Genomic DNA, 27,806 nt, shown 5'->3' with positions numbered 1-27,806 from the left:
CTGAGCACAGTGTTTGTCAATGGGACTGCCAATAACTGAGCGCAGTGTTTGTCAATGGGACTGCCCATAACTGAGCAGTGTTTGTAAATGGGACTGCCCATAACTGAGCGCAGAGTTTGTCAATGGGACTGCCCATAATTGAGCGCAGAGTTTGTCAATGGGACTGCCCATAACTGAGCGCTGTGTTTGTCAATGGGACTGCCCATAACTGAGCACAGTGTTTGTCAATGGGACTGCCCATAACTGAGCGCAGTGTTTGTCAGTGGGACTGCCCATAACTGAGCGCAGTGTTTGTCAATGGTTCTGCCAATAACTGAGCGCAGTGTTTGTCAATGGGACTGCCCATCACTGAGCGCAGTGTTTGTCAATGGTTCTGCCAATAACTGAGCGCAGTGTTTGTCAATGGGACTGCCCGTAACTGAGCGCAGTGTTTGGTCTTTGGCACTCTCAGTAAGAATGAATGGAGCAGCAGTGTGCATGACTGACCCCTGATCTTTCAGAAAGCTCTCTAATTCTCATGATCTGTGCTAGACCCAGTGGTCAGAATTGACCCCAGCCATCATGAAGTCATCTGCCATCACGGGGGCTGGGAGATCGATCCCAAACTTGTCGAGAATAAGATTAAACATCAGACTGCCCGTGTGCCCCACTTCTACCTCTCCTCGGTACTTTGGTTTGCAGGGTTTTTTTTTTTTTACCTCACCCAAACTGAAGTAGATTATATCTCATAAAAAGCCAGAAGTAAATATATGTCCAAAATAAATACCGTATATTAAAAATCTGTGTGGTGGTGACCTCTAACAGCAATGAAAAATAAGCTAAAATGAAGGGGCTTTTCCCTTGTACATGCTGCAGCAGTCTCTCCCCTAGGGCATGGGAGAAGCGTTCAGTAAAGGAAGCATGGGTGCTTATTAACACTGCTTCTGTGTGGTGTTCCCAATAGGCCCAGGAGGCCTGGCCACATTCCAGCACACAAGTAACATCAGGAGGCACGTGCCAGCTTCTGCGCAGTGGAACTTTTTCCCCGTAGCGCCAGTTTCCGGCCGGAGCACTTTCTGAGGCGGACCGTGCACTGCTTGCACAGCCGGGAGCAATATGGCAGAGTACAAACAAGTAGTCCGGAGGGCACTGCAACAAGTACGAGCGAACAGCGGCCTTACCGGCTCTTTCTGGCAATGGCTCAGGTAGGATGTGTGGGTGCTGGTTTCGCCCTTACACGGGTGCAGCAGGCTTTCCTGTCCCTTCCACCTTGGCTGTCACCTTGCAGGGTCTGACCTCTGTGCGGCCGTGGCCCGCTGTGTGGGGACCTGCCTCCCTCCTGACAGGACTATAGGCACCATGGCACGTTGCACACTGGCAGCCTTCCCACACACAGTGCTGTATTCTGCCACAGTGCCGCACTGTGCCTCCGCGCTTCTCCCACAGAGGAGAGGAATTGCTGCTGCTGCCGCGCTGCCCCCACACACGTGCCGCCTGGGGCGGACCGCCCCCCCATGCTACGCCACTGGTCCCAGGCTGTTTAAATCAGCTCATAGCTGTCTACAAGCATTTACTGGTTATTGACAAGGGGTGAACCCCCCCAAAAATGATGTGCTGTCCCTCTATTTTTGATTATCAGCAAAGGCTAGGCAGACAGCTGCGGGCTGATATTAATATCTTAGGAAAGGACGAAGGAAATGGCTCCCTCCCAGACTAAGAACATCAGCCCACAGCTTCCCCAGTAAAGGCACATCCATTAGGGGCACCAATTCTGGCGCTCTTTCCACTTGCCCTGTGCGGTGGCAAAATGGGGTAATAGTATTGGCGTTAATGTGAGCTTTGGAATATCAGCTGACATCAGGCCCAGGGGTTAGTAATGTAGAGGTGAATCTGCATGTGAAAATAATTGCAGATATGCACTGCTGCATAGAATAACAATGGGCTGAGTGAAATCCAATTTTTTATCAAATTGCACCAGTCCGATTTATTCACTCGTGTGAGCCCTGTCAGAGTGTCAGTGCACTGTGCGCCAATTCTTTCACATTAAAGAATCGCAGCACAGGTGTGGAGGATATGGAGAAAGTAGTTTCTCCATCTCCTCCTTTGCTGGTGTCCACAGTAATCGGACTGCACTCAGATAGCATAACACTGGGCCGAGTGCTATGTGGTAAAACATTAGATAGCACTTAGATGTGTTATATGGCAGTGTGAGTGAGTAGCTCGGTAGCTGGGTTTTCAGTGCAGCTTCACAATGCTTTAGAACGCTATTAACCTGCAGATTAACCCCAAAAGTACTGTGAGTCTCAATGCCCTTAATGAGGACCTTTCCCTGGATTTTTTTAATTTAAGCAAATAATAATAATAAATTTTATTTCTATAGCGCTGACATATTCCGCAGCACTTTACATTTCAGAGGGGATTTGTACAGACAATAGACATTACAGCATAACAATAATCACTTAGATTATAACAAATACCAAGAGGAATGAGGGCCCTGCTCGCAAGCTTACAGTCTATGAGGTAAGAGGTAGACACGAAAGGTGGGTGGTAACAGTTGCCCTGATTGTATGGACCAGCCATAATGTTAAGTGTGTAACAGTACAGACACAGAGGGCTAATGGATGCATAAAGCATGTGGGAACATGATGTGGGGAACCTGGTTATGGTAAAACTTTTGGCTGTGCCACACAGGGATAGATTAGGTTAATGTGTTGAGGCGATAGGCCAGTCTGAATAAATACGTTTTCAGGGCACGCTTAAAATTGTGGGGATTGGGGACTAATCGTATTGACCTGGGAAGTGCATTCCAAAGAATTGGCGCAGCACATGTAAAGTCTTGGAGATGGGAGTGGGAGGATCTGATTATTGAGGATGCTAACCTCAGGTCATCAGCAGAACGGAGGGCGCGGGTAGGGTGGTATACTGAAAGAAGGGAGATGTAGGGTGGCGCTGAGCCATGGAGGGCTTTGTGGGTGAGGGTAATAAGTTTACACTGAATTCTGGAGTGAATGGGTAGCCAGTGTAATGACTGGCACAAGGTAGAGGCATCGGTGTAACGATTGGTGAGGAATATGATCCTGGCTGCAGCATTCAAGACAGATTGGAGAGAGGAGAGTTTGGTAAGAGGGAGACCGATTAGAAGAGAGTTACAATAGTCGAGACGAGAATGAATAAGAGAAGCAGTCAGAGTTTTTGCAGAGTCAAAAGTAAGAAAAGATCGAATTCTAGAAATGTTTTTGAGGTGCAGATGAGAAGAGCGAGCCAGTGATCGAATGTGGAAAGCTCGGAGTCAAGTATGACCCCAAGACAGCGGGCATGTTGCTGGGGAGTAATAGTGGTACCACACACAGAAATGGCAATGTTGGGTATAGGTACATTAGTAGAGGGAGGAAACACAAAGAGTTCAGTCTTTGACAGGTTCAGTTTCAGATATAGTGAGGACATGATGTTAGACACAGCATTTCGACAATCACCGGTGTTTTCTAGAAGGGCTTGCCTGATGTCAGGAGAAGAAGCGTATAATTGGGTGTCGTCAGCATAGAGATGGTACTGGAAACCAAATCTACTGATTGTTTGACCAATAGGGGCAGTGTACAAGGAGAAGAGGAGGGGGCCTAGAACCGATCCTTGAGGAACCCCAACAGTAAGGGGAAGGTGAGAGGAGGAGGAACCGGCAAAAGATACAGTAAAGGAGCGGTCAGAGAGATAGGAGGAGAACCAGGAGAGAACGGTGTCCTTGAGGCCAATGGAAGGGAGCATAGTGAGGAGGAGCTGATGATCCACAGTGTCGAATGCTGCAGAGAGATCCAAGAGAATTAGCATGGAGTAATGACCATTTGATTTAGCTGTTAGTAGATCATTAGAGACTTTAGTGAGGGCAGTTTCAGTAGAGTGTAAAGAGCGGAAACCGGATTGGAGAGGGTCGAGAAGAGAGTTATCAAAGAGATAGCGGATAAAACGGGAGTGGACCAGGCATTCCAGGAGTTTAGAGATGAAGGGAAGATTAGAGACAGGTCTATAGTTAGCGGCACAGTTTTGATCGAGGGATGGTTTTTTAAGTAGTGGATGTATGATGGCATGCTTAAATGAGGAGGGAAAGATACCAGAAGAGAGAGAGAGGTTAAATATTTTAGTTCGGTGAGGGGTGACAGCAGGGGATAGGGACTGGAGGAGATGTGACAGAAATGGGACACTGGTGCAAGTGGTTGGGCGAGAAGATGCAAGGAGCCTGCTTACTTCTTTTCTGTGACTGGTTCAAAATCAGAGAGTGAGCTAGATGCAGTGGGGGAGGGAGGACGGTGCATGGTATGAGGTGGTTGGGAGATAATTTCCAGTCAAATCTGGTCAATTTTTCTTTGAAGTAATTGGCCAGATTGTCAGCTCGGAGCTCCGTGGTTGGGGCCTGTACTCTTGGGTTGAGTAGAGAATGAAAAGTGTCAAAGAGACGTTTCGGGTTACTGGACAGTGAGGTGATGAGGGTGTTGAAATAGTTTTGTTTGGAGAGGTGAAGGGCAGTGTTGTATGTTCTAAGCATAAAACTTATAATGGATGAAATCTTCGTGTAGATTGGATTTTCTCCACAGATGTTCGGCGTACCTGGAGCACCGCTGCAGGAAACGTGTTTGCAGGGTGTGCCAGGGTTGTCGCCGTCTGTGTTGTGGTGTTCTATTTATAGGGGGTGCAAATTCATCCAGGTCATCCAGGTTGAAGTGTTTCATTGTAATGCTTCAAAGCACCTCTTCATCCACTGAAAATTTTTCTTTTCCTTTGGTTACCATTCATTCCAAAGACATGCAACCTGGTAGTGCAAATTTTTCCTTCAGCGAACTGGGCGTATACCGCAAAAAAAAACCAAACGCCCACAGGGAAGATCTGTGGTATATGCCCAAGTCGTTGAATGAAAAATTTGCACCATTTTTACCAGGAGTCATACTGTAACTTTGGAACGCTTGGACGCTGATGAAAAAGATGAAGTGTTCCAGCATCAGTGATGCAAGTGCTCTAGGAGGACGTCTTCAGATAAAGTGAGAACATTCAGTGAACCATAATTAGAGAGTACCCATTTGTTCTCTGTAGCACGTGTATAACCCCATCCTCCGTGTCAGTTGTGACAGCGCTAACAAACTTTGCCTTTCTGAGTCCTATAATTAAAGTAATGGATCGCCTTGCTGTTATTACACATGCCTGGATTTGTGATCACAGCTCCGAGGAGAGTGATAAGAAGGTGATTTACACATGCGAACAAGATGCTAAAGAGCCACTAAATACCAACTGTTAATTATCTAATGAGCTAAAAGTGTTTCTCTGAATTGAGAGTTTCCCAGCGGGGGTCTGAGGCTGCTAACGACATACTGCAATGGTCACCATGGCCTGGAGATGGCGCTCACTATGGGCCCAGAGAGCAGCAGGCACTGGTCCTAATTAAATCCTGTCCCACACATCTCCCCTAACGAGCTTTTCTTCTCCTCTATTGTAAAGGATCTTCTCCTGGTCACAAGCGGAATGTTAATTATCAGCTTGGACAGCGAGCGTTGGAAAACATACCGTGGCCTTAAGGCCGGCGTAACACTAGAGAGGAATACAGACGAGTGAGAGGCGATAGAAAAACACATTGCCCATGGACCAATGATTCTCTATGGGGTAGCTCCCATCAGCCGTATTTTTCTCGCGTATTTTCTACGGTCCGTGCCAATCGCAGCATGCTGCGATTGTCAGCGTATTACGACCGTAGTATGCCAATGCAAGTCTATGGGTGCGCAAAAAAAATCGCATAACACACGGACCACCCGTGTGACTTGCGAGAAATGCGCAAGACTTTTCCTGGTCACAGGAAATGGGCCAATCCATCATCAGGAAGCTTAGACATGCAAATTAGCTCAAATAGCGCTCCAGACATTCAGGAAGTACGCCTCCACGGAGTCCTGCAGCGTCATGTCTGGCCACATTAATGTGGAGCTCCTAATTGTGTTGGTACAGGAAAGGCCCGAACTTTGGGACCAACGGGATGCCCATTATTCTGACCGGGGTCGCAAAGAGGCGGCATGGAGGCGCATCTGTGTGCACATGTTCCCAGACTATGCCCAACGGCCACGTGAGGAGCAACAACACATTCATAAGTAAATGTCATTTTTACTAATCAGCTTAAAAGCCAGAAGTGAGCTTTTTTTTTAAATGTAGCCCCTACAATCTTAGACTGTGTATGTAAGTATCCCTGTTTGCTAAAGAAAAATTTACATCAAAACCACCCCCTACGTGAAATGTTAGGAATATTGCTTGGCACAATTCCCAAAGGTTACAGTCCCTTTTCACTTCACATTGCAGTTGAGGATGTGATGAGATGTTGGCGCAGCATCCGCGACCAGTACCGGCGGGAAAGACAGCAGAGGGCCAAGAGTGGGGCAGTTTACCGCTTGGCATTTTTGGCACCCAGTATGGATCTCAGACCGCAAGTACAGACATCACACCACATGACACATATTCTTTTTAGGGTCAGAGCTACATTTGTGTTTTTGTACATTTCCTAACAGAACTCAGTCCAACCTCACAGAGAGGGAGACAGGGTCGGATACTGAGCCCATTATAGATCTGGACAGGGGATGTGAAGAGGTGGTTGGCCCATCTTCTGACCAGAACTTTTGCAACCCCCAAGCTCCACCAGCATCAGGCCCTGCATCAGGTTCTGCACCTGGTCCAGACCCAGCAGAGCCACCAGCAGCCAGCAACTTAGAAGACCCTGGCAACAGCAGCAGCCCTACTGGTCGTGTTGAGGGGTCCCCCCAGCCTGCAGCTGTAGGCCACCATGGGAGACGGAGAAGGGACAACACTTCCTCTGATACCTGGAGGCATGTACACACAGGTGTCCTAAATTACCTGTCCAGGGCTGCCCAGGATGAGGGTGAAGAGGCATATTCCCAAAGCCTGGCCCGGTACCTCCTCCCCTACCCCGTGAGGTGAGGCTACGTGTGCGCCGATCCATTCAGATCCTAATTGGTGCATGCACACACCCCAATGACCCATATGAGTTGTTTGAGTATCTTGAGAGGTGGCAGCTCTCAACCCGTAACCGTCTCCGCCTTGTCCAACTACCAGCTGTGCATGCTCAGTTAGGATCTGAGTGTCCGCCTGCACGTGTGCCTACACCTCCACCCATTCCCCCCCCAAACCAACCTTGGCCACAACAGGGCCAAATGGCAGCCTATAACCAACCTGCCCAATATGGCCACTTTTACAGACCTGGTGTTGGAGGCTGGCCCCAACTTGGGTTTGGACGACATGGTCATATTGGGGGGTATGATGGGCGTGGCTACAATCAGCCACAGGATTATAATCGACAGTATCCTTATGGTCTCTTTGGTGCGCAGCTGCAGGAACATAGCCACATCTTCCCACAGGGCCAAGATCATCTACCACAACAGGGTGATGGTCAAGCTGGACACCCCAACCCCGAACAAAGAGATGAAGGCCTCCCGCCATCACCTCCGCCAAGCTACCAGCAGTTATAAAATAACTAACTGTTTTGTAAATTTTTGTTGTTGATATTTATAATTTTTTGTTACCTCTTTGTGTGTCAAAAAATGACAATGTTATATACAGAAAAGGCTAAATGGCCTGGGCAATATCTGCCATATGACAAAAATATGGTACACCGTATTGTAAGCTATTTTTTTAATTTATAAATCCTTTGAAAATGCATCTTTGGCCTTCCTGAATTATTTTAGCCATTCGAATAAGTAAGTCAACTTTATCACATATAAACAGACAACACAAATCAGAAAAGACCAAACAAAAAAAGTTATATACACATAAGAACATCACAATATAGAAACAGCCTGATCTTGCCAGGTAGTAGAACCATGAGGTGAAACAAAATACTGGGTGAACACATCACGTACTTTGAGTCCTGAGAGAGGACGCCGTAAAGGGAGCACATGTGGCGTAGGCCTATCCCCATTGTCCACCACACCTTCAGTCACATCAGATGAGGAGCAATCATGCAGTCTAGTGAAGTTATGGAGGACCACACAAGCTTTGATGACCTCATTGACGTTGGCTTCACTCAGCTGAGTGGCAGACTGGAGGACACGCCATTTGGCACAAAGAATGCCGAAGGCGCACTCCACCAGTCTTCGGGCACGTGAAAGGCGCACATTAAAAATCCTGCGCCGGTGGTCAAGGTTTCTGCGCGGGTATGTCCTCATGACATGCCTGGTCAATTGGAAGGCTTCCTCCCCCACTAGGACATAAGGCACCGCTTCTTGATTTGAGCCTGGCAGCTGACATGGTGGTGGTAGGTCCAACAGGTTATTGCACAGCCGCCGACCCATAATGGAAGAACTGAAGACTCTAGAGTCTCCAGTTCTTCCATAAGCCCCAATGTCTACAATTATAAACCTGTAGTTGTTGTCAACCAGAGCCAACAAAACTACAGAAAAATATTGTTTACAATTATAGAATTGGGACCCTGAGTTCGGCGGCTTACGCTCACGGATGTGCTTCCCATCCAGGGCTCCAATTCAATTGGGGAATTGGCAGTGCAACTCAAATCCCCTGGCAATCCTCAACCAGTCTCCCATCTTGGGCTCTGGCATGACCAGATGATGAACTCTGGACCAGATTTCCGAACATGTAGCACAAACGATGCCGGATATTGTCGATCGCCCAATCAAAGATTCCAGATGGAGTGCTGCATAAGAAAGGCCAGTTGAGAGGAACCTACAAATAAACAAATGTAGAAAATATATACATTAAAATACATGCTCAAGGATGCACACATTGCATATAGATCACCAGAACAGTGTGTAAGTAAGAAGCTAGGCGAACAATACATATACACATGACCCACGGCTATGTAATGTGGAATAACACATCAAAGTGCTCTAAGCTTCAGAGCATATATTTGGTACCAATACCTAATGTTTCTTGGCCAAAAAGGGGTTACTGAGTAAGAGAATTAGTTGAGAAAATAATCATCTACATACATTCTGTAGCTGAGAAATACATACCGTAACGTAAGGAGAAGGCGCTCCTCCGCAGAGATACATTTGCGCATCCGGGTGTCCTAGAAGGTGATCCCTGGGCGCATTGTCTCCAACAAAGCATCAAAGGTAGAAACGGTCATCCGACAATAGAGGAAAAACTTGTCAGGATGTGTCCTCAGAGCTGCATAAAGCCTGTAAAAATGGCCTTTATTGAGGCGTTGTCTCAAATGCGGATGCACCCACATGCGTATCCTCCTCCTCGGATCCACAATCACTGGGTATGGCTGGCTAAAGCGCCTGGACAAAACCCAGTTGAAGAGAACACGGTCAGTTGGGGTGAACTAAAGTGTGTCAGACATGTTTGCTAACAAAAAGCAAAAAACACAAATATCCTGAACTAAAAGGTAAAAAATAAACTGCAAATAATGCATAAAGGTAATAATAATAATAAGGGTATTTAGTAAACATAATTTTGATCAAAATAATGTACAAGCCATCCCGCCACGTCACGGCAACCCTTGTGGGACAGTCCCTACTCTAGTATTTAAAACCTTTTCACTTGCCAAGTGGCGTGAATGTGAACAAGGGTCGAGCGGCTGAACCACTGGTAACAGCTTAGGCCAGACAGGATGGTTTTCCCAGCTCAGAAAAAGGGCGGTCACACCCTTATATGCATTGAATGCACAATGAAATGAATAAAAAAAACGAATCTGAACTAAGAAAGTAAATTAATGTGTATGCACAATGTAAGTGCATGTTAACACATGACCATTAACCAGAGAAAACAAAAAGCAAAAAACACAAATATCCTGAACTAAAAGGTAAAAAATAAACTGCAAATAATGCATAAAGGTAATAATAATAATAATAAGGGTGTTTAGTAAACATAATTTTGATCAAAATAATGTACAAGCCATCCCGCTTATTTTTTTTTTATGTTTGCTAACAACCAGCAAGACACCCACACAAGCAGAGCACCAAAATGGGCAGATTGGAGGCTGCCACCTGACGTTGAGGCAATAAATAGGGTTGGTGCTGATGATTTAAATTATGTGCAGGCCTCAAAACCGTTAAAAGTCCATTTTGCAAGGTTGCGAGAAAAAAATGGTATACGGATTACATACGGATGCTTACATGAGAAAAATACGCGGCCACACCCTGACAACGGAAGACATACGGAGCACTATTTAGGGACCATTTATGCGTATTACGGACGTAAAATACGGTCCGTATTTTTCTACTTTGTGTGTGACTCCAGCCTTAATTACAAAGGTCTGTTTGTAAAAAAAAACAGGCGCTTTTTTCCTGTTCACAAAATTGGGCTAGCAATTTGCAATTTGTGTCAGTTTTCTTGGGAAGAGGAATGATGACTAAATAAGCATGGAAACATTACATGGCTCATACAAACATCAGTGAATTTTTCCAGTATATGATTTTCATCAGTGTTCGATCAGTATCGGTTTTTACCATCAACGATTTTCTCATAGGAAAATAAAGAAATAAACTGCAAAGCTTCTCCTGCCCTTTGTAATGCGAATCACGGACAGCACATGGATTTTTCCATAGACTTGTGATTGGTAATTTTTATCAGTGACTTGGATCAAAATCAGAAATGACTCGAATTTTTTTTTTTTTTGCAGACCACTCTATCCACAAAAGAACATGGTCATGTGAGCAGCCCTATAGATTAAAATGGGTATGTGTTCTATCTGGTGAAAAACACGGAACGAACATGTGCGTGATTCACAGACGTCTGCATAAGGCCACATGCACACATTCAGTATTTGGTGAGTTTTTTACCTCAGTATTTGTAAGCCAAAACCAGGAGTGGGTGATAAAAACAGAAGTGGTGACGTGTCTCTATTACACTTTTCCTCTCCTGGTTTAGGCTACAAATACTGAGTTAAAAAATTCACCAAATACTGAACGTGTGACTGCATCTGTATATCACAAATGCTGAGATCATACAGGGAGCGCACTGAGCACCGTGGGCCTTGAGCAAAAGAAAAAGCTGATCAATTTTTGAACATTCTAGTAGAATACAATTAGGCCCATGCATTGCTAGAAACTGGGATAAAAACGCATGGTAAAAAAAACACATTAAAAAATGCAAGTAACCTAATTTAATAGGTACAGAAATTCTGCAACATGAAAAACTCACCAAAAGCTCATTGTGGGAGCGTAGCCTTATAATACATCAGCCAGCAAGTGTATTATAGCTGTAATAGCTGTAACACAGTCCTCATGGTGGGCCCAAACTGGCTACCTGTGATATTGATGTTGCTAGTGTGTTGAATTTATACATCTTTAATATGTACTAATACATATGGGCAGCTTGAATCAAAGCCATATACACACGTGGTCAAAATTGTTGGTACCCCTCGTTTAATGACAGAAAAACCCACAATGGTCACAGACAGCGTCGGACTGGCCCACCGGAGGATTCTCCGGTGGGCCCTGGCATCTGGTGGGCACTGGCACCTGCTGGCATACAGGGCCAGCAGTTGCCTAGGGCCCCCGCTGCTCCAGGGGCCCCCAGCCAAAGGTGTGTCGCACACCATGCAGCTGCTATGGGGGCCCCTGCCAGTGGAGCAGCTGTGGGTGACAGGAGGCAGGAGCCCCTGTCCCCGCTGCTAAAGAGAAATGAATATCATTTCACAGTCTCCACCCCCAGAGGCCCTGCCCCCAGCCCAGTAACCATCAGGGCCGGCGCCGCCCTCAGTCCCCTCTGCTCCTGACTCACAGCCAGTGCGCGATGACGTCACTACATCGCGCACCCGCTGTGTGTCTGGCAGAGTGCCCCCTCTTGACACTGAAGCCGGCTGCCGGAATCAGCGTGGGAGCGAGGAGGAGAGGTGAGTATTGTGGTTTGGTTTTTTTATCTATCTATTTATCCTCCCCAAGAATGATTTTCTCTGGTGGGCCCAAGGTGTTCCAGTCCGACGCTGGTCACAGAAATAACTTGAATCTGACAAAAGTAATAAAGAATCAAAAATCTGTGAAAATGAACAAATGAAAGTCAGACATTGCTTTTCAACCATGCTTCCACAGAATTTAAAAAAAAATAATACTCATGAAATAGGCCTTGACAGAAATGATGGTACCCTTAACTTAATATTTTGTTACACAACCTTTTGAAGCAATCACTGCAATCAAACGGTTCCTGCAACTGTCAATGAGACTTCTGCACCTCTCAACAGGTATTTTGGCCCACTCCTCAAGAGAAAACTGCTCCAGTTGTCTTGTGAAGGTTGACTTTTCCAGATGGCATGTTTCAGCTGTTTCCAAAAATGCTCAGTATGATTTAGGTCAGGGCTCATAGAAGGCCACTTCAGAATAGTCCAATGTTTTCTTCTTAGCCATTCTTGGGTATTTTTAGCTATGTGTTTTGGGTCATTATCCTGTTGCAAGACCCATGACCTGCGACTGAGACCAAGCTTTCTGACACTGGGCAGCACATTTCTCTCTAGAATCCCTTGATAGTCTTGAGATTTCATTGTACCCTGCACAGATTCTAGACACCCTGTGCCAGATGCAGCATAGCAAACCCAGAACATAACAGAGCCTCCTCCATGTTTCACAGTAGGGACAGTATTCTTTTCTTGAAGTGCTTAATTTTTCCATCTGTGAACATAGAGCTGATGTGCATTGCCAAAAAGTTCCATTTTCTCTCATCTGTCCATAGGACATTCTCCCAGAAGCTTTGTGGCTTGTCAACATGTAATTTGCCAAATCGAGTCTGGCTTTTTTTAAGATTTTTTTTTTTCAACAATGGTATCCTCTTTGGTCATCTCCCATGAAGTTCACTTTGGCTCATACAATGAAGGATGGTATGATCTGACACTGATGTTCCTTGAGCTTGAAGTTCACCTTTAATCTTTTTATAAATTCTGGGCTCTTTTGTTACCGTTCGTATTATCCATCTCTTTGATTTGTCATCAATTTTCCTCCTGCGGCCACGTCCAGAGAGATTGGCTACAGTCCCATGGAGCTTAAATTTCTGAATAATATGTGCAACTGTAGTTACAGGAACATCCAGCTGCTTGGAGATGGTCTTATAACTTTTACCTTTAACATGTTTGTCTATAATTTTCTTTCTAATCTCCTGAGACAACTCTTTCCTTTGCTTCCTCTGGTCAATGTTGAGTGTGATACACACCATGTCACCAAACAGCACAGTGAGTATCTGTAGCCCTCTATACAGACCCACTCACTGATTCCAAGATTGTAGATGTAAGGGGATATATTATGTCCTTGCTTTTTTACTCGTCCCGATACCATATACTCTGTTTGACGTAATGTTTTATTGCTGATTTGTGCTACTTTAAAATGTCCCATGTTGTATGTATTTACTGTTGCTGCTATGTACAGATTTACTATTGTAAGTATTTAGTAAGTAGGGACAGTGTAGTACCCGTTTATAGCCACAAGATGGGGTACATTATAATTCTAGGTATAGCACTGTACATAGTATGGTAGGAAATTAGCATAGGAATTTCACTTAGTAAATGGTTAATGTAGGAGGGGTCAACTGCAGCTATGAGAGGGAGAAATTCCTCAAAGGAGACAGAAGGGCCAGGAGAGTACAGGGACGCAGGAGACTCCATGATGTGGCAACTTATCGCATGGACTGATGACCTCAGATCCGGGACAAAACGGCTGAGGGAATCCTCAACTGCAGTGAGTGTAAGCATAGAGGATGCTGCATTACCGTTATAGGCGGTAGGTCCCCGTAATGTACTGAAGGCCATAGGAAGTACCACAGGAGAAGCTATGACAGTACAAAAGGGCAGGTCACTCGCCATGTGGCAACTGACTTCGGGTACAGATGATCTGATCTCTGGGGCGAAACAGACAGAGGAGTGTCTAACCGTGGCAGAGCCAAACAGGGAGGACTCTGAGGAACCGTATGGTATGGTCCGACCCGGGAACGTGCTGTGTGACAGTGAGAGAAGTACAGGGAGAGAGGAAGAAATGTGTAATGATGAACATGTGATTAACGCTGTGAAATACTTGGATGTGCTGAGAAATAAAAACAGTAAAGTTGTTCAGTTTCAAGTGGACTGGATCTCAATCCATGCGAAAACGTTTGCAGACAGCCTTCAGTGGCACAGAAGAAATCCTGATGATGCTGGACCTGAAGTCACAGGTATACTGACTAATGGAGATTATTTTCATGTGATGGGAGGCCAGGGACTACAGCTCTGGCCCTCCCTCACATAGACACCTGTGATGCTAATTAGTGGACACACCTTGATTTAACATGTCCCTTTTGTCACATTATTTTCAGAGGTACCATCAGTTCTGTCCAAGCCTATTTCATAAGTTTTATTTTTTTTGTTTTTTAAATTTGTGGAAGCATGGTTGAAAAGCTATGTTTGACTTTCATTTGTTCATTTTCATAGATTTTTATCTATTACTACTTTTGTCAAATTCAAGTTATTTCTGTGACCATAGTATTACGCCCTACTGGTGCCATGGTAGGTGGGGACAAGATATATAACGCAGGTTAGTGTGCCTTGTGGTCAGAGTGCAAACAAAGATACAGTGAGCTTATCAAGGAAGTGGCATAGGTGTCATAAGTAAAAGAACACTTGTCCAGATACAAGAGAAGTGTGGAGGATCTGTGGTGGAGATTGGCCTAGTCAGAGATATTCAAAAACTAAAATCCAAAATCGTGGACTTATTCACTTAAATTGTTGTGAAGTAGGAATTGTCACTTGGGGCACCATGCTGAAGGTGATCGCATAGTGCTGGGGAACATCATGCCGACGGTGATGTCACAGTGCTGGGTGCCACCATGCTGATGGTGATGGCACAGTGCTGAGGGCCACCATACTGATGGTGATGACACAGTGCTGGAGCCCACCATGCCAACAGTGATGGCACAGCGCTGGAGGCCACCATGCTGACGGTGATGGCACAGTGTTGGGGGCCACCATCCTGTCGGTGATGACACAATGCTAGGGGCGATGATGCTGACGGTAATGGCACGGCATTGGGGGCCACCATGCTGACAGTGATGCCATGGCACTGGGGGCCACCACGCTGACAGTGATGGCACATTGCTGGGGGCCACCATGCTGATGGTGATGGCACAGTACTGGGGGCCACCATGCTGATCGTGATGGCACAGTGCTGGGGGCCACCATGCTGACTGTGATGGCACAGTACTGGCAGTACTGGGAGCCATCATGCCGACAGTGGTGGCGGTGGCACAGCACTGGGGACCACCATGCTGACGGTGATGGCACAGCGCTGAGAGCAACCATGCTGATGGTGATGGCACATTGCTGAGGGCCACCATACTGATGGTGAAGGAACAGTGCTGGGGCCCACCATGCTGATGGTGATGGCACAGCGCTGGAAGCCACCATGCTGACGGTGATGCCACAGTGATGGGGTCTACCATGCTGAACGTGATGGCACAGTGCTGGGGGCCACCATGCTGAACATGATGGCACAGCGCTGCACACATTTACGTGACCAGAATATACTCACTTGTAATGTCATAAACTACCACAGCCACGGTGGAGTCTCGAATATAACTTGGGATCAGGCTTCGGAACCTCTCTTGTCCCGCCGTGTCCCAGAGCTGCAGTCTGACCTGGGACAAAAGAAACAGCAAGTGAAGTAGTAGATAGTGTTACCATTGTTTATTGCTTAACCTTTCCATGAATAAGAAGATCTAGATTTGGTGTGAATCCAAATTCTTCTCATTTCAGCAGAAGGGATGCAAACCTTTTTTAGAACAAGGGTCACGATGTCAGATTCAACAAGTCCCCAAGGTCAAAATAAACTATAAAAGATTATTACCATCCACGACTATTATGGCAAATTAAAAATAAAATCCATGAATGTATTCTAGGGCCAATTTTGTGTTTCCAGAACTCCAAACTATCAGGGGAATAGTGGATTGTTTGTCCACCATTCGCACTCCAAAAAGAAAGACCATACATGCATGTGGCTCCCTCTATTGTAGTTTTGGAGTTGCTGAAATACTCAAGTATTTTACTACTTTAAAGAAGCTCTCTTCCAATCAAAATGTGTATCCTATTAATATACTACAGTCATCATATAGCATGGTGAACTTACAATTGTTAATTTTGTCTTGGTACCTGTCTAATTCTTCTTTTTTCCATTAGGTCTATGACATCATGTGATTAAAAACGGAATGAGTCCTTCTAAGCTCTATGTAGAAACAGGAGGTTTATTTTACACATGAGTCACTGCAAAGTCCAAGACAAGGGGGAGGATGGAGCAGCTGGGTCAGGAGTTGAAGAGGGGAATGATTTATGCATGGAAAAGAGACTTCCTGTTTCTACATAGAGCAGAGAAAAGAGAAGAATTACCTGGGTAGAAAGGCAAAATGAGCAATTGTAAGTACACATTGATATATTGCATAATATGATAATGGCAATATATTAAGAGGATAAAAACTTTGATGGGAGGAGGAGGGCTTCATTAACAAAGGTAAATTAAAGTTGCATGGTCACCTCTCCACCTCTTTTACTACTTAATCAAGTGCCTTATGGGCCAGTAGACTCTAATTCTCTTGACATAAGGGGTTCCAGAGATGACCACCTAGCGCAACATTAAAACTTCCCCGTCGCCGCCCCAGATCTATCTAATCTACCTATCCCTAGGAGTTAGCAGTGCTATTATGCAGCGCTGGGGTCCTGGGTTCAAATCCCATCAAGGACGACATTTGCAAATAGTTTGTATGTTCTCCCTGTGTTTGCGTGGGTTTCCTCTGGGTTCTCTAATTTCCTCCCACACTCCAAAATTTCTTGATAGGGAATCTAGATTGTGAGCCCCAATGGGGACAGTAATGATAATGTCTGTAAAGAGCTTGGGAAATTAATGGCACTATATAAGTGAGCATAATAAATTGCATGACTTATTACATAACTTTCTCAGAGTCAAGAATACACATAGACAAATACTGTTCACCACACACTTATCTTACAGTCGGGATTAAAAGCCGAAGCAAAAAAAATAAAATCATACATTTTTTATTAAAGAAAAGTTGACAAAAAATGTTACAACATTATTATTATTTTTTCTTTTACTCCGGCTCCCTCATCCTTTTTAAAAGTGGGCATGACTTAGCGGGAAGGCATGACCTAGCACAGTTGGTCATTTTTGCTATCATTTTCTCCATAGTATTTTATAGCAGGAATGTACGACTAGAGGCCACTAGAGAGCACATTTTCTGCCTCTGGTGCCAAAAGATGAGTAACATTCATTAAGAGACACACGCCTAATAAATTCATTTAGTGCTTCTTCCTCCAGCATATTGTTCGTCATGAACATCAATACTGGTGCACAGAATGCTCGCCTTGATGAATTCCCTCCCTATTGTGACACTATACAGCCCCATACCCCCCGATGGGTAGGTCCCTTTATATACAGATAATAATTCCAAATTCTGGCAACATTTCTTTATACATTTATGTACATTAACTAAAACGTACAATAGTAATAGACACAGATAAGCTTATGCCTTTAGTCCAACCTATAAATTCAGAGCAGTCGGTGTTTTCTCGTCCTCCTTATTCCTGCAGCCGCGTCCATTACCAAGCGCTCAGTAATATTTTATTGGATGCCTTGCAGTCTCTAGTCATTACAAATTGATTGCAAACCATGTTCCATAGATAGCTAATCTCACAGCTTTATGGGTATTATTTCCTATAAAAATAATGTGTGCCATAATAATCCTTATGTTATGCTAAATAGACGAGCTTAACAGGCCATACCGAGAAGTGGGAATGGTGGGAATGGTCTGTGTACAGCGCTGCAGAACATAGAGGTGCTATAAAAGCCACAGATGCTCATTCATTGCTGTTCAGGAACACGATCTTCGGTATCATAAATTATTTCGTAGTCTGTAGACTTTGGCCACTGATTAATTAATAATAATAATAAATTTTATTTCTATGGCGCCGACATATTCCACAACACTTTACATTTCAGAGGGGACTTGTACAGACAATAGACATTACAGCATAACAATAATCACATAGATTATAACAAATACCAAGAGGAATGAGGGCCCTGCTCGCAAGCTTACAGTCTATGAGGAAAGAGGTAGACACGAAAGGTGGGTGGTAACAGTTGCCCTGATTGTATGGACCAGCCATAATGTTAAGTGTGTAACAGTACAGACGCAGAGGGCTGATGGATGCATAAAGCATGTGGGAACATGATGCGTGGAACCTGGTTATGGTAAAACTTTTGACTGACATTGTACAGGACGGCCTTAATCAAAGGGCTTAGCAGAGTAAGAGGAGCTTTAAGTGGCATTCCCATCTCCAAAATGCTATCCCAATATGTAGTAGGTGTAATAATAATAATAATAATATTAGTAAATTAGAAGTGTAGTATAGTTTTTCTGATACGCAATGTCTCTTTCCTCGTGTGCAGGTATTGCAAGACCTTAGGAATCTATGGTTATGTCCACTGATAAAGTGACAGCTAGTTGCTACTGGTTGTAACCATGGATACATAAGGTCCTGCAATGTCTGCACATGAGGAGAGAGACATAGCGAATCAGAAAAACTATACTACATTTCTAATTGGGGGTATTTGCTGCTGCTATTATTATTATTATTATACTTACTACATGTTGGGATTTGATTTTGGAGATAGGAATACCCCTTTAATTCATTAAGAGGTGTACATCACTTTATGAATCACATGTATCTTACAAAATGGAGTGCGTGCAACCTTGCCAGAAATGTTACTCCAGTTTAAAATTACTGGCATAAGGTAGCACCATGTGGTCATCTTGAATTAGATGGCATTGCCACGTCCTCACTCCACCCTCAGCTCTGCACACTTAGGTGAAGCTGGCTGACACTGGCATGAAAATGCCAAAGTTGCACATTTTTTGCACAATTATGAAAACGTTTTTTTCTGGCATAAACACTTTGATGTATGGGCCCCTTTGTGTTAGGCTTAACTAGAATTGAACCATAGACACTAGGCAAAAAAACTGTTGAAACACAAGAGATATGATAATGTAGGAACATCCAACTCATCTCACTGTAGCTCCAATGTGTAGTTAAAGGTCCAGAGAGAAGAAAGAAACTCACCGTCCGATCCTCTAAATACATGGTCTTTGACAGGAAGTCAATTCCAATAGTCGCCTAGACAAAACAGACAAAGAATGGATGACATGATAATCTGAATTCTGACAGCCGCTACATGGCCACAAATTCATCTCCAGTCCTACTGACATTATACTCTAGGTCTACTGAACCAAAGTGAAGTCCCTATGCCATGTAATGGCGTTTGTAGGGCCTCCCGATTCTTCCATGATGGGGAGATGTAGATTAGGCAGTTGGATTTCCCTTTGTTCTCAGAGAGATAAGCCGCCTCTTGAGCTGTCTGCCAACTTACTCCCCACTTTTTTTTGAGAACACATTGTTTTAGAGTCCCCACACACAATACATAGCTGGTGGCCCAACAATAGTTTTGACCAATCACTTGACCAACAGCTAGTTCTTACCGACCCCAACATATATAGGAGCGCACCTGTGAGAGAGCCGCTGCCAGACTCCTCAGGCAGCAGCTTATCTTGCTGAGAACCAAAGGATGGACAGTCCAATATCAGACATAGCGGATCCTTAGTCAGGAGACTAATATACAGAAACCCATATACAGAATGCACAGATATTAGCAGGTTCAGGTGACAGTCTAATTGTATGGGTACTTTAGCCAAGCATACACGTGCATGGGGAGGCTGAAAGAGGTAGAAGGTCCCCACATAAGTCCCTGGACCAGTTATTTTTGCGTTGGACTTGAGTTTGGTTAAGGATAACTGTGCCTAATGCAGATTCAATTTGCAGGTCAAGAGTTAAAGAGTCACATGTAAAATATTAGGTTTCTAACAGAACTCTCAATCCCTATGTGTAGGATGACAGCAGACACATCCTATCCGTACTGAACGCTGGCATTAGAGTTGGGCCTAAATTATGTAACCCTAAAAGGTGAGTGGAAAACTTATTCTACACTTGTATGATATTTTAAAATGTCATTTAAACAAAAATGTCACTGGATTTCACAATACGAGCTGAAAATACCACTAAATGTATATTTTAGGCCTGGTGAGCCTGCCGTGCTCACTTTGAAAATCCATGCCAGAATGGCTGTATAATCTTGATATTAAAATTTGCATTTTATGAGTCCAGCTGTATGTCTTGGTGGACTCCTAAAATGCAAATTCTAATTTAAATCAGGAAAAATATATATATATATATTTTTATGCTGTCATAGCTGACATGGATATTTGAAAGAAAAGTATGTCAGCCTCATCAGGAGTAAAAGACCCCATACACATTAGACGAACATCATCCAATATCGGTAGGCTAGGTCAACAGTCTTTATGTGTATGGCTGCCTCCCGACTATTCCCCAACAGATCATCATACAGTTAGTATTGTGAAATCTGATGGTTACACTGCATTAAGGCATGTGCACACCTCTTTTAGATGTACCCATGTGGCGCCCCTGAGGGTTCAGTCGCCACAGAGGTACTGCACCTCCTCCTGAGGTGTGGTGCCCCACCATTCAGGTAAGGTGGAGACCCCTGACCACGCTCCAACACCTGCATTCCACACAACACAGTAGTGTAGCAAAGCAAACTTTGGTGGCTCCCTGCTTGGAACACGAAGCGTGCTGGGAGGCGAGTGGAGTTTAGTCTGCACTAAAGAGCGGGAAGAGGATAGGATACAGAGAGTTAGTCACAGGAGTCTGACGAGGTCGGACCTGTTTAAGGAGATCCCCTGAGAGGGATGGAGGAAGGAAAGTGCTGCAGCCGACCTCAGTGAACTGGGTCCGCTGGCACAGGAAAGGAACACTGAAGGAAAGCCTGACTCTCCAAAAGAAGGAAAGGATTAGTACGGAACGTGAGGAGAGGAAGAGAACAGAGGATTGATGGTTAGAAGAGAACCCCTCTCAAGTTCTAGGCGCAAGGCCGGCGTCCGGTCCTCGAGGTTGTTTGGATACTTATGGTCCTGCAACAGACACCGGAGGAATAGAAGTTTGTCATCACTTTATTCTCACAACAGACTTGGGGACACAACAGCAACGAGATAGAAAGCCGGGACTTAGAAACAGATAGTCCCCGAAGCAGACTACAACTGTCTGCCGTACAAGTAGAGTTCATAGGAACATCTAACAGGAGGAACTCCAGTATAACTTAGTACTAGGAGTACTTCACTTAAAGGCGCTAAGAGGGTGACGTTCAGAAAAAGCACATATGTTGGCGGAGTGTTGGAAAGGAGTGCTTCATCTTGCTTGAAGGTTGACTGAGCTCCTGACCTGGAGGACACGGCACCGATGCGGGCTCTGGATCCACCACAGACTGTGAGTAAAGCTTTGGAACTACATGCCCTGGTGTCCTCCACTTATTCCTGCGTCAACTTGCCCAGCACTGCTACATCCCTTGCGCCCGACACTACACCATCTAAGTGTCGCTACATCCACTCTGCCCTGGGACTACAGCCCTGCCTGTGGAGGGCTATACCATCACTGCTGCACCACACCATCTGTCCCAGAGGAACTGTCTGCAGCGTCGGCTTAACATCTACCTTGCCGAACACCACAGGTGGTGTCACGACTTACACATTGACACTGAACATTTACAATGGGTGCCCAGGGCCACGGGCCGGGTTCCAGCTACCTTGACATCTCCCATTGAGGACCATCGGGCCCAGTACCGAGTACCCCACAGCCCTGGGTGTGAGGGTGACCCATTTTTGGTGTCACGAACAGGATGATGAAGCCCGGTGCCACCGGGTTCTGTGTGCCTATGATTTATTTAGCTTAAAAGATTGTGGAAATGTGCAGAAGACCCAATTTGATAGACTGTAAAATGAATGCTAAAAATGGCTGCGGAGAAGAGGGGCGTGACAACATGGGTGGTCCTAAGAAAAGACCGCGAACTGTCCTGGGCCTCCCCTGTCTGAACTTCTATGCGACAGCAACATGGCCCACCCCCCCGAGGGGTTCGTATACTGGCCTGGTATGGAGAAGTAGGAAAAAGACGCCGCTCCCAGAAGGAGGAGCGGAAGCCAGTGGCGGGAAAACAGCAGAGACAGGAAGAAGGAGAGAGTGAAGCCGCCATCATGGAGGGAGAAAGGAGGCGTGAAGAGTGAAGGGAGGTTGAGCTGAATCTCCCAGGCGCAGCAACTGAAGGCTCCGATCTGGCTTCCACAGTGAACCGCCGGCAGCTGGAGGAGGAAATAGCCCAGCTGACAACCCGTCTGCGACTGAGGCAGGAGGCCTTACGGAAGTTGAGTGGGCAGCACGCTCAGGAGGGGCCTACACCACCGGCACCCCCGGAATGGTACTTTCACTGACGGTACCTGCCACCGCTGCACCGGGTCCGCTGGCACAGGAAAGGAACACTGAAGGAAAGTCTGACTCTCCATAAGAAGGAAAGGTTAGTACGGAACGTGAGGAGAGGAAGAGAACAGAGGATTGGGGGTTAGAAGAGAACCCCTCTCAAGTTCTAGGCGCAAGGCCGGGGTCTGGTCCCCGAGGTTGTTTGGATACTTATGGTCCCGCAACAGACACAGGAGGAATAGAAGTTTGTCATCACTTTATTCTCACAACAGACTTGGGGACACAACAGCAACAAGATAGAGAGCCGGGACTTACAAGCAGAGAGTCCCCGAAGTAGACTACAACTGTCTGCCGTACAAGTAGAGTTCATAGGAACATCTGACAGGAGGAACTCCAGTGTAACTCAGTACTAGGAGTACTTCACTTAAAGGCACTAAGAGGGAGACGTTCAGAAAAGGCACATGTGTTGGAAAGGAGTGCTTCATCTTGCCTGGAGGTTGACTGAGCTCCTGACCCGGAGGACACGGCACTGATGTGGGCTCTGGAGCCACCACAGACTGTGAGTAAAGCTTTGGAACTACATGCCCTGGTGTCCTCCACTTATTCCTGCGTCAACTTGCCCAGCACTGCTACATCCCTTGCGCCCGACACTGCACCATCTAAGTGTCGCTACATCCACTCTGCCCTGGGACTACAGCCCTGCCTGTGGAGGGCTATACCATCACTGTTGCACCACACCATCTGTCCCAGAGGAACTGTCTGCAGTGACGGCTTAACATCTACCTTGCCGAACACCACAGGTGGCGTAACGACTTACACATTGACACTGAACATTTACAATGGGCGCCCAGGGCCACGGGCTGGGTTCCAGCTACCATGACATCTCCCAATGAGGATCATTGGGCCCGGTACCGAGTACCCCACAGCCCTGGGTGTGACGGCGACCCACCCATACTTGCCAAGTTTTACATGAGGAAGACATTCAATACACCCCTGCGTTTTTTTCCTGAACTGGCTTTTTTTTTTTTAGACGTCTTTTCAGTGGCTTCCTTTGCATTTTTTGTGTTGTCTTTCCCAGTGGTGTTTTTTTTTACTTTCTTATATCAACCATTGTGCTACTTAAGGAGGTCACAAGTTTTAACCACTTTACGTCTTTTGAAGCCTGAAGTGGATAAATGAAACTGAACACATGCCCAGCAAGTCGTTTTTACATTGCAGCGCCTGTGTTCATTCTTTTTAGCATTTTTTGACTGCTTTCTCAGGCGGGTATTAGAGCAGACCCGCCTGAAAAAGAAGTTGTGTGCACATACCCTTAAAGCTCCTTGAAACATGACTCGGGTTATTAACAGACAAACGAAAGATATCTGTAGATAGTACAGTTTGAAGATGCTCAGATATGTTAGACTAAAGTTTATTGTCTGGAACCAAGTTGTCCATGCTTACATTTTTGGTGGATTATAGGATTATAGGATATGAGATCTTTCAACTGCGCATGAAATGTCGTTGAAAGAAGAACTTAGCAAAATATGGTACAGAAAACTTCAGCAGCCAATATGGACTACAATGAGACAGTAAAAAAAAGACACCAAACATTTGTTAAACCATTACCCGTGTATGGCCACTTTTAGGCCACGTTCACACATTGAGTATTTGGTCAGTATTTTACATGAGTATTTCTAAGCCAAAATCAGGAGTGTAACAACCAGAGGAAAAGTATAATAGAAACATGTCACTTCTGCATTTTTCACCCACTCCTGGTTTTGGCTTACAAATACTGATGTGAAATACTGACAAATGATGAACGTGTGAATGTAGCCTTAGTTCATCGATACAGAATAGGCTTTATGGAAGTTACTGCTTTTTCACATGGAAATTCAACTAATAGGGAGTGGAGTTGGTGCAAATGGACCTACAAGAAACTTGGCACAACAGCCGTGACAGTAATCAGGGGGCAATGAGCCAGAACCTTGACATTCGCCTCCTACCTGCTGACATCTGCTGCTCCCCTTTTGATTAGCCAGCCTGGTAGGATGTAATAATCGTTCGCAGCATGATGCACATGTGACGCCAGGCCAGCTAATCAAATAAAGCTTTCCTACATTCATGATCTTTTTGTTACTACCAAACTTTCCTTCCTCGCCATCACCGAAACCTGGCTCACCCCTTCTGACACAGCCTCTCCTGCTGCACTTTCATATGGTGGCTTCCACCTTTCTCACACCCCCCCCGCCCCAGCAGCAAACATGGCGGAGGAGTTGGTTTTCTCCTGTCAGATACCTGCTCCTTCACCCCAATCCCACTGCCACCCTCTGTTACCCTCCCTTCCTTTGAGGTGCACTCTGTGCGCATCTACTCCCCCTCCAACCTCCAACTGGCTGTCATCTACCGCCCCCCAGGGCCAGCCACCACCTTCTTTGACCACTTCACCACCTGGTTACTTCATTTCCTTTCCGCGGACATCCCTACTATCATCATGGGCGACTTCAACATCCCCATTGACACTTCCCTCTCAGCTGCCACTAAACTCCTATCTCTCACTTCCTCCTTCGGCCTCACTCAATGGTCTTCTACAGCCACCCACAAAGATGGCCACACACTGGACCTCATCTTCACCCGCCTCTGCTCCCTATCTAACCTCTCTAACTCACCTCTTCCTCTCTCTGACCACAACCTTCTCACATTCTCTTCCCTCTTCACTCCATGTCTACAATCCCCACCCCACAAACTTTCACACCCTCGCAGAAATCTTAAACACCTTGACCTACACTCATTCTCTGAATCCCTTCTCCCTCTCACAGATATAAGTTCCTTACACAATGCGGATGACGCTGCCGCTCTATATAACACCACAATAGCTGTAGCTTTGGAATCCGCTGCCCCACTTACACATACCAAAGCTTGCAAAATCAACGGACAGCCCTGGCACACCAGCCTGACCAAAGAGCTGAGGCGAGCTTCCAGGGCTGCTGAGCGCAGATGGAAAAGATCCCACTCCAACGAGCACTTCATCGCATTCAAACAGTCCCTCACTACTTTTAAGACCACACTCGCCACAGCTAAACAAACCTACTTCTCATCTCTCATATCCTCCCTGTCTCACAACCCTAAACAGTTATTCAACACCTTCAATTCTCTCCTCCGTCCCCCAGCACCTCCTCCCTCCCCACTCATCTCAGCTGAAGACTTTGCCTCATTTTTCAAGCAGAAGATTGATAACATCAGAGAAAGTTTTGGTCAACAACCCCCAGAACCCTTCCTCCCAACTTCCCAGCCCTCCACCTTCAAAACCAACTTCTCCACCATTACAGAAGATCGACTCTCCACTCTACTCTCAAGATCACATCTCACCACCTGTGCACTCGACCCGATCCCATCCCACTTCATACCAAACCTCACCACAGTCTTCATCCCAACCCTAACCCATCTCTTCAACCTATCACTAACAACTGGTGTTTTCCCCTCAAGCTTTAAACATGCCTCCATCACACCTATCCTCAAAAAGCCCTCTCTTGACCCATCCTCTGTATCTAGCTATCGCCCTATATCACTTCTCCCCTACGCCTCCAAGCTACTGGAACAACACGTCTACCTTGAACTGTCCTCCCATCTCTCTTCTTGCTCCCTCTTCGACCGCTTACAATCTGGCTTCCGGTCACACCACTCCACTGAAACTGCCCTTACTAAGGTCACCAATGACCTCTTAACCGCCAAGAGCAAGCGACACTACTCTGTCCTCCTCCTCCTGGACCTGTCGGCTGCCTTTGACACAGTGGACCATTCCCTATTATTACAGACCCTCTCATCCCTCGGCATCACAGACTTGGCCCTATCCTGGATCTCATCATACCTAACAGACCGGACATTCAGCGTCTCCCACTCACACACCACCTCCTCACCTCGCCCCCTATCTGTCGGAGTCCCACAAGGTTCAGTCCTTGGGCCCCTGCTGTTCTCTATTTACACCTTTGGCCTGGGACAGCTCATAGAATCTCATGTCTTTCAGTATCATCTCTACGCTGATGACACACAGATCTACATCTCTGGACCAGATATCACCTCCCTACTAACCAGAATCCCTCAATGTCTGTCCACTATTTCATCCTTCTTCTCCGCTAGATTTCTGAAACTCAACATGGACAAAACAGAATTCATCATCTTTCCCCCATCTCACGTGACCCCCCCTACGAACCTATCAATTACAGTAAATGACTGCCCACTCTCCCCAGTCCCACAAGCTCGCTGCCTCGGAGTAATCCTTGACGCTAATCTCTCCTTCAAACCACATATCCAAGCCCTTTCCACTTCCTGCCGACTTCAACTCAAAAATATTTCACGAATCCGTTCATTCCTCACCCAAGAATCTGCAAAAACCCTAGTCCATGCCCTCATCATCTCTCGCCTTGACTACTGCAACCTCCTGCTCTGTGGCCTCCCCTCAAACACTCTCGCACCCCTCCAATCTATTCTAAACTCTGCTGCCCGACTAATCCACCTGTCCCCCCGCTATTCCCCAGCTTCTCCCCTCTGTCAATTCCTTCACTGGCTCCCAATTGCCCAGAGACTCCATTACAAAACCCTAACCATGACATACAAAGCCATCCACAACCTGTCTCCTCCATACATCTGTGACCTCGTCTCCCGGTACTTTCCTGCACGCAACCTCCGATCCTCACAAGATCTCCTTCTCTACTCCCCTCTTATGTCCTCTTCCCAGAATCGCATACAAGATTTCTCTCGCGCATCAGCCCTACTCTGGAACTCTCTACCACAACATATCAGACTCTCACCTACCATCGAAACCTTCAAAAAGAGCCTGAAGACCCACCTCTTCTGACAAGCCTACAACCTGCTGTAACCACCGATCGACCAAACCGCTGCACGACCAGCTCTACCCTCGCCTACTGTATTATCACCCATCCCTTGTAGATTGTGAGCCCTCGCGGGCAGGGTCCTCTCTCCTCCTGTACCAGTTATGATTTGTATTGTTTAAGATTATTGTACTTGTTTTTATGTATACCCCTCCTTACCTGTAAAGCGCCATGGAATAAATGGCGCTATAACAATAAATAATAATAATAATAATAATAATAATAATAATAAAGGACCATGGATGCTTGTAGGTAGGAGGCAGTTCACCTGTCTCCCATCCATCTGTTACAGGTCACTGGCATGGCTGCTGGACAGGGTTCTGCAAATCGCTTCACACTAGTCTTTTAGAAAAAGTATGAGGAATTACATGGCCTTTGTATTTCATGTTTTTTCCAACACTGTTTTTCTAATTTTTAAGCCTTTTCAAGAGGACAGAAAGGTTGAGCGATGCCTTCAAAGAAAAAAAATAGCATAAAATAGAATCGTTTTATTCAATGTTCTCTCCTGTAGACACATATGGTGGCATACGTTGGAGGCCTTTCTCAGTGATGTACACTAGGGAATTCTCTGATGTACTCGGCAAACAGAACATTGCAGAGATTATAAGTCTTGCCTATATATATATATA

At 45.7% G+C, this 27,806-nt stretch overlaps 1 protein-coding gene across 1 annotated transcript in view; it reads right to left on the bottom strand.

The window, feature by feature from the left end:
- Nucleotides 1-27,806, bottom strand: part of RAB6B (RAB6B, member RAS oncogene family) — a 147,756-nt gene that overhangs the window by 53,324 nt on the left and 66,626 nt on the right. Inside the window, exons 3-4 of the mRNA XM_073576537.1 lie at nucleotides 19,055-19,108; nucleotides 15,459-15,564 (exon numbers count right to left, since the gene is read on the bottom strand). Coding sequence (XP_073432638.1) covers nucleotides 15,459-15,564; nucleotides 19,055-19,108 — 160 coding nt within the window. The remainder of the gene's footprint in view (nucleotides 1-15,458; nucleotides 15,565-19,054; nucleotides 19,109-27,806) is intronic.

The sequence above is a fragment of the Dendrobates tinctorius genome, unplaced genomic scaffold (assembly GCF_039654945.1).
Source record: "Dendrobates tinctorius isolate UK_male_01 unplaced genomic scaffold, ASM3965494v1 ptg000049l, whole genome shotgun sequence".
Classification (NCBI taxonomy): domain Eukaryota; kingdom Metazoa; phylum Chordata; class Amphibia; order Anura; family Dendrobatidae; genus Dendrobates; species Dendrobates tinctorius.
The sequence above is the reverse complement of the archived record's forward strand: the minus strand, read 5'-3'. Positions and strand labels throughout refer to the sequence as shown.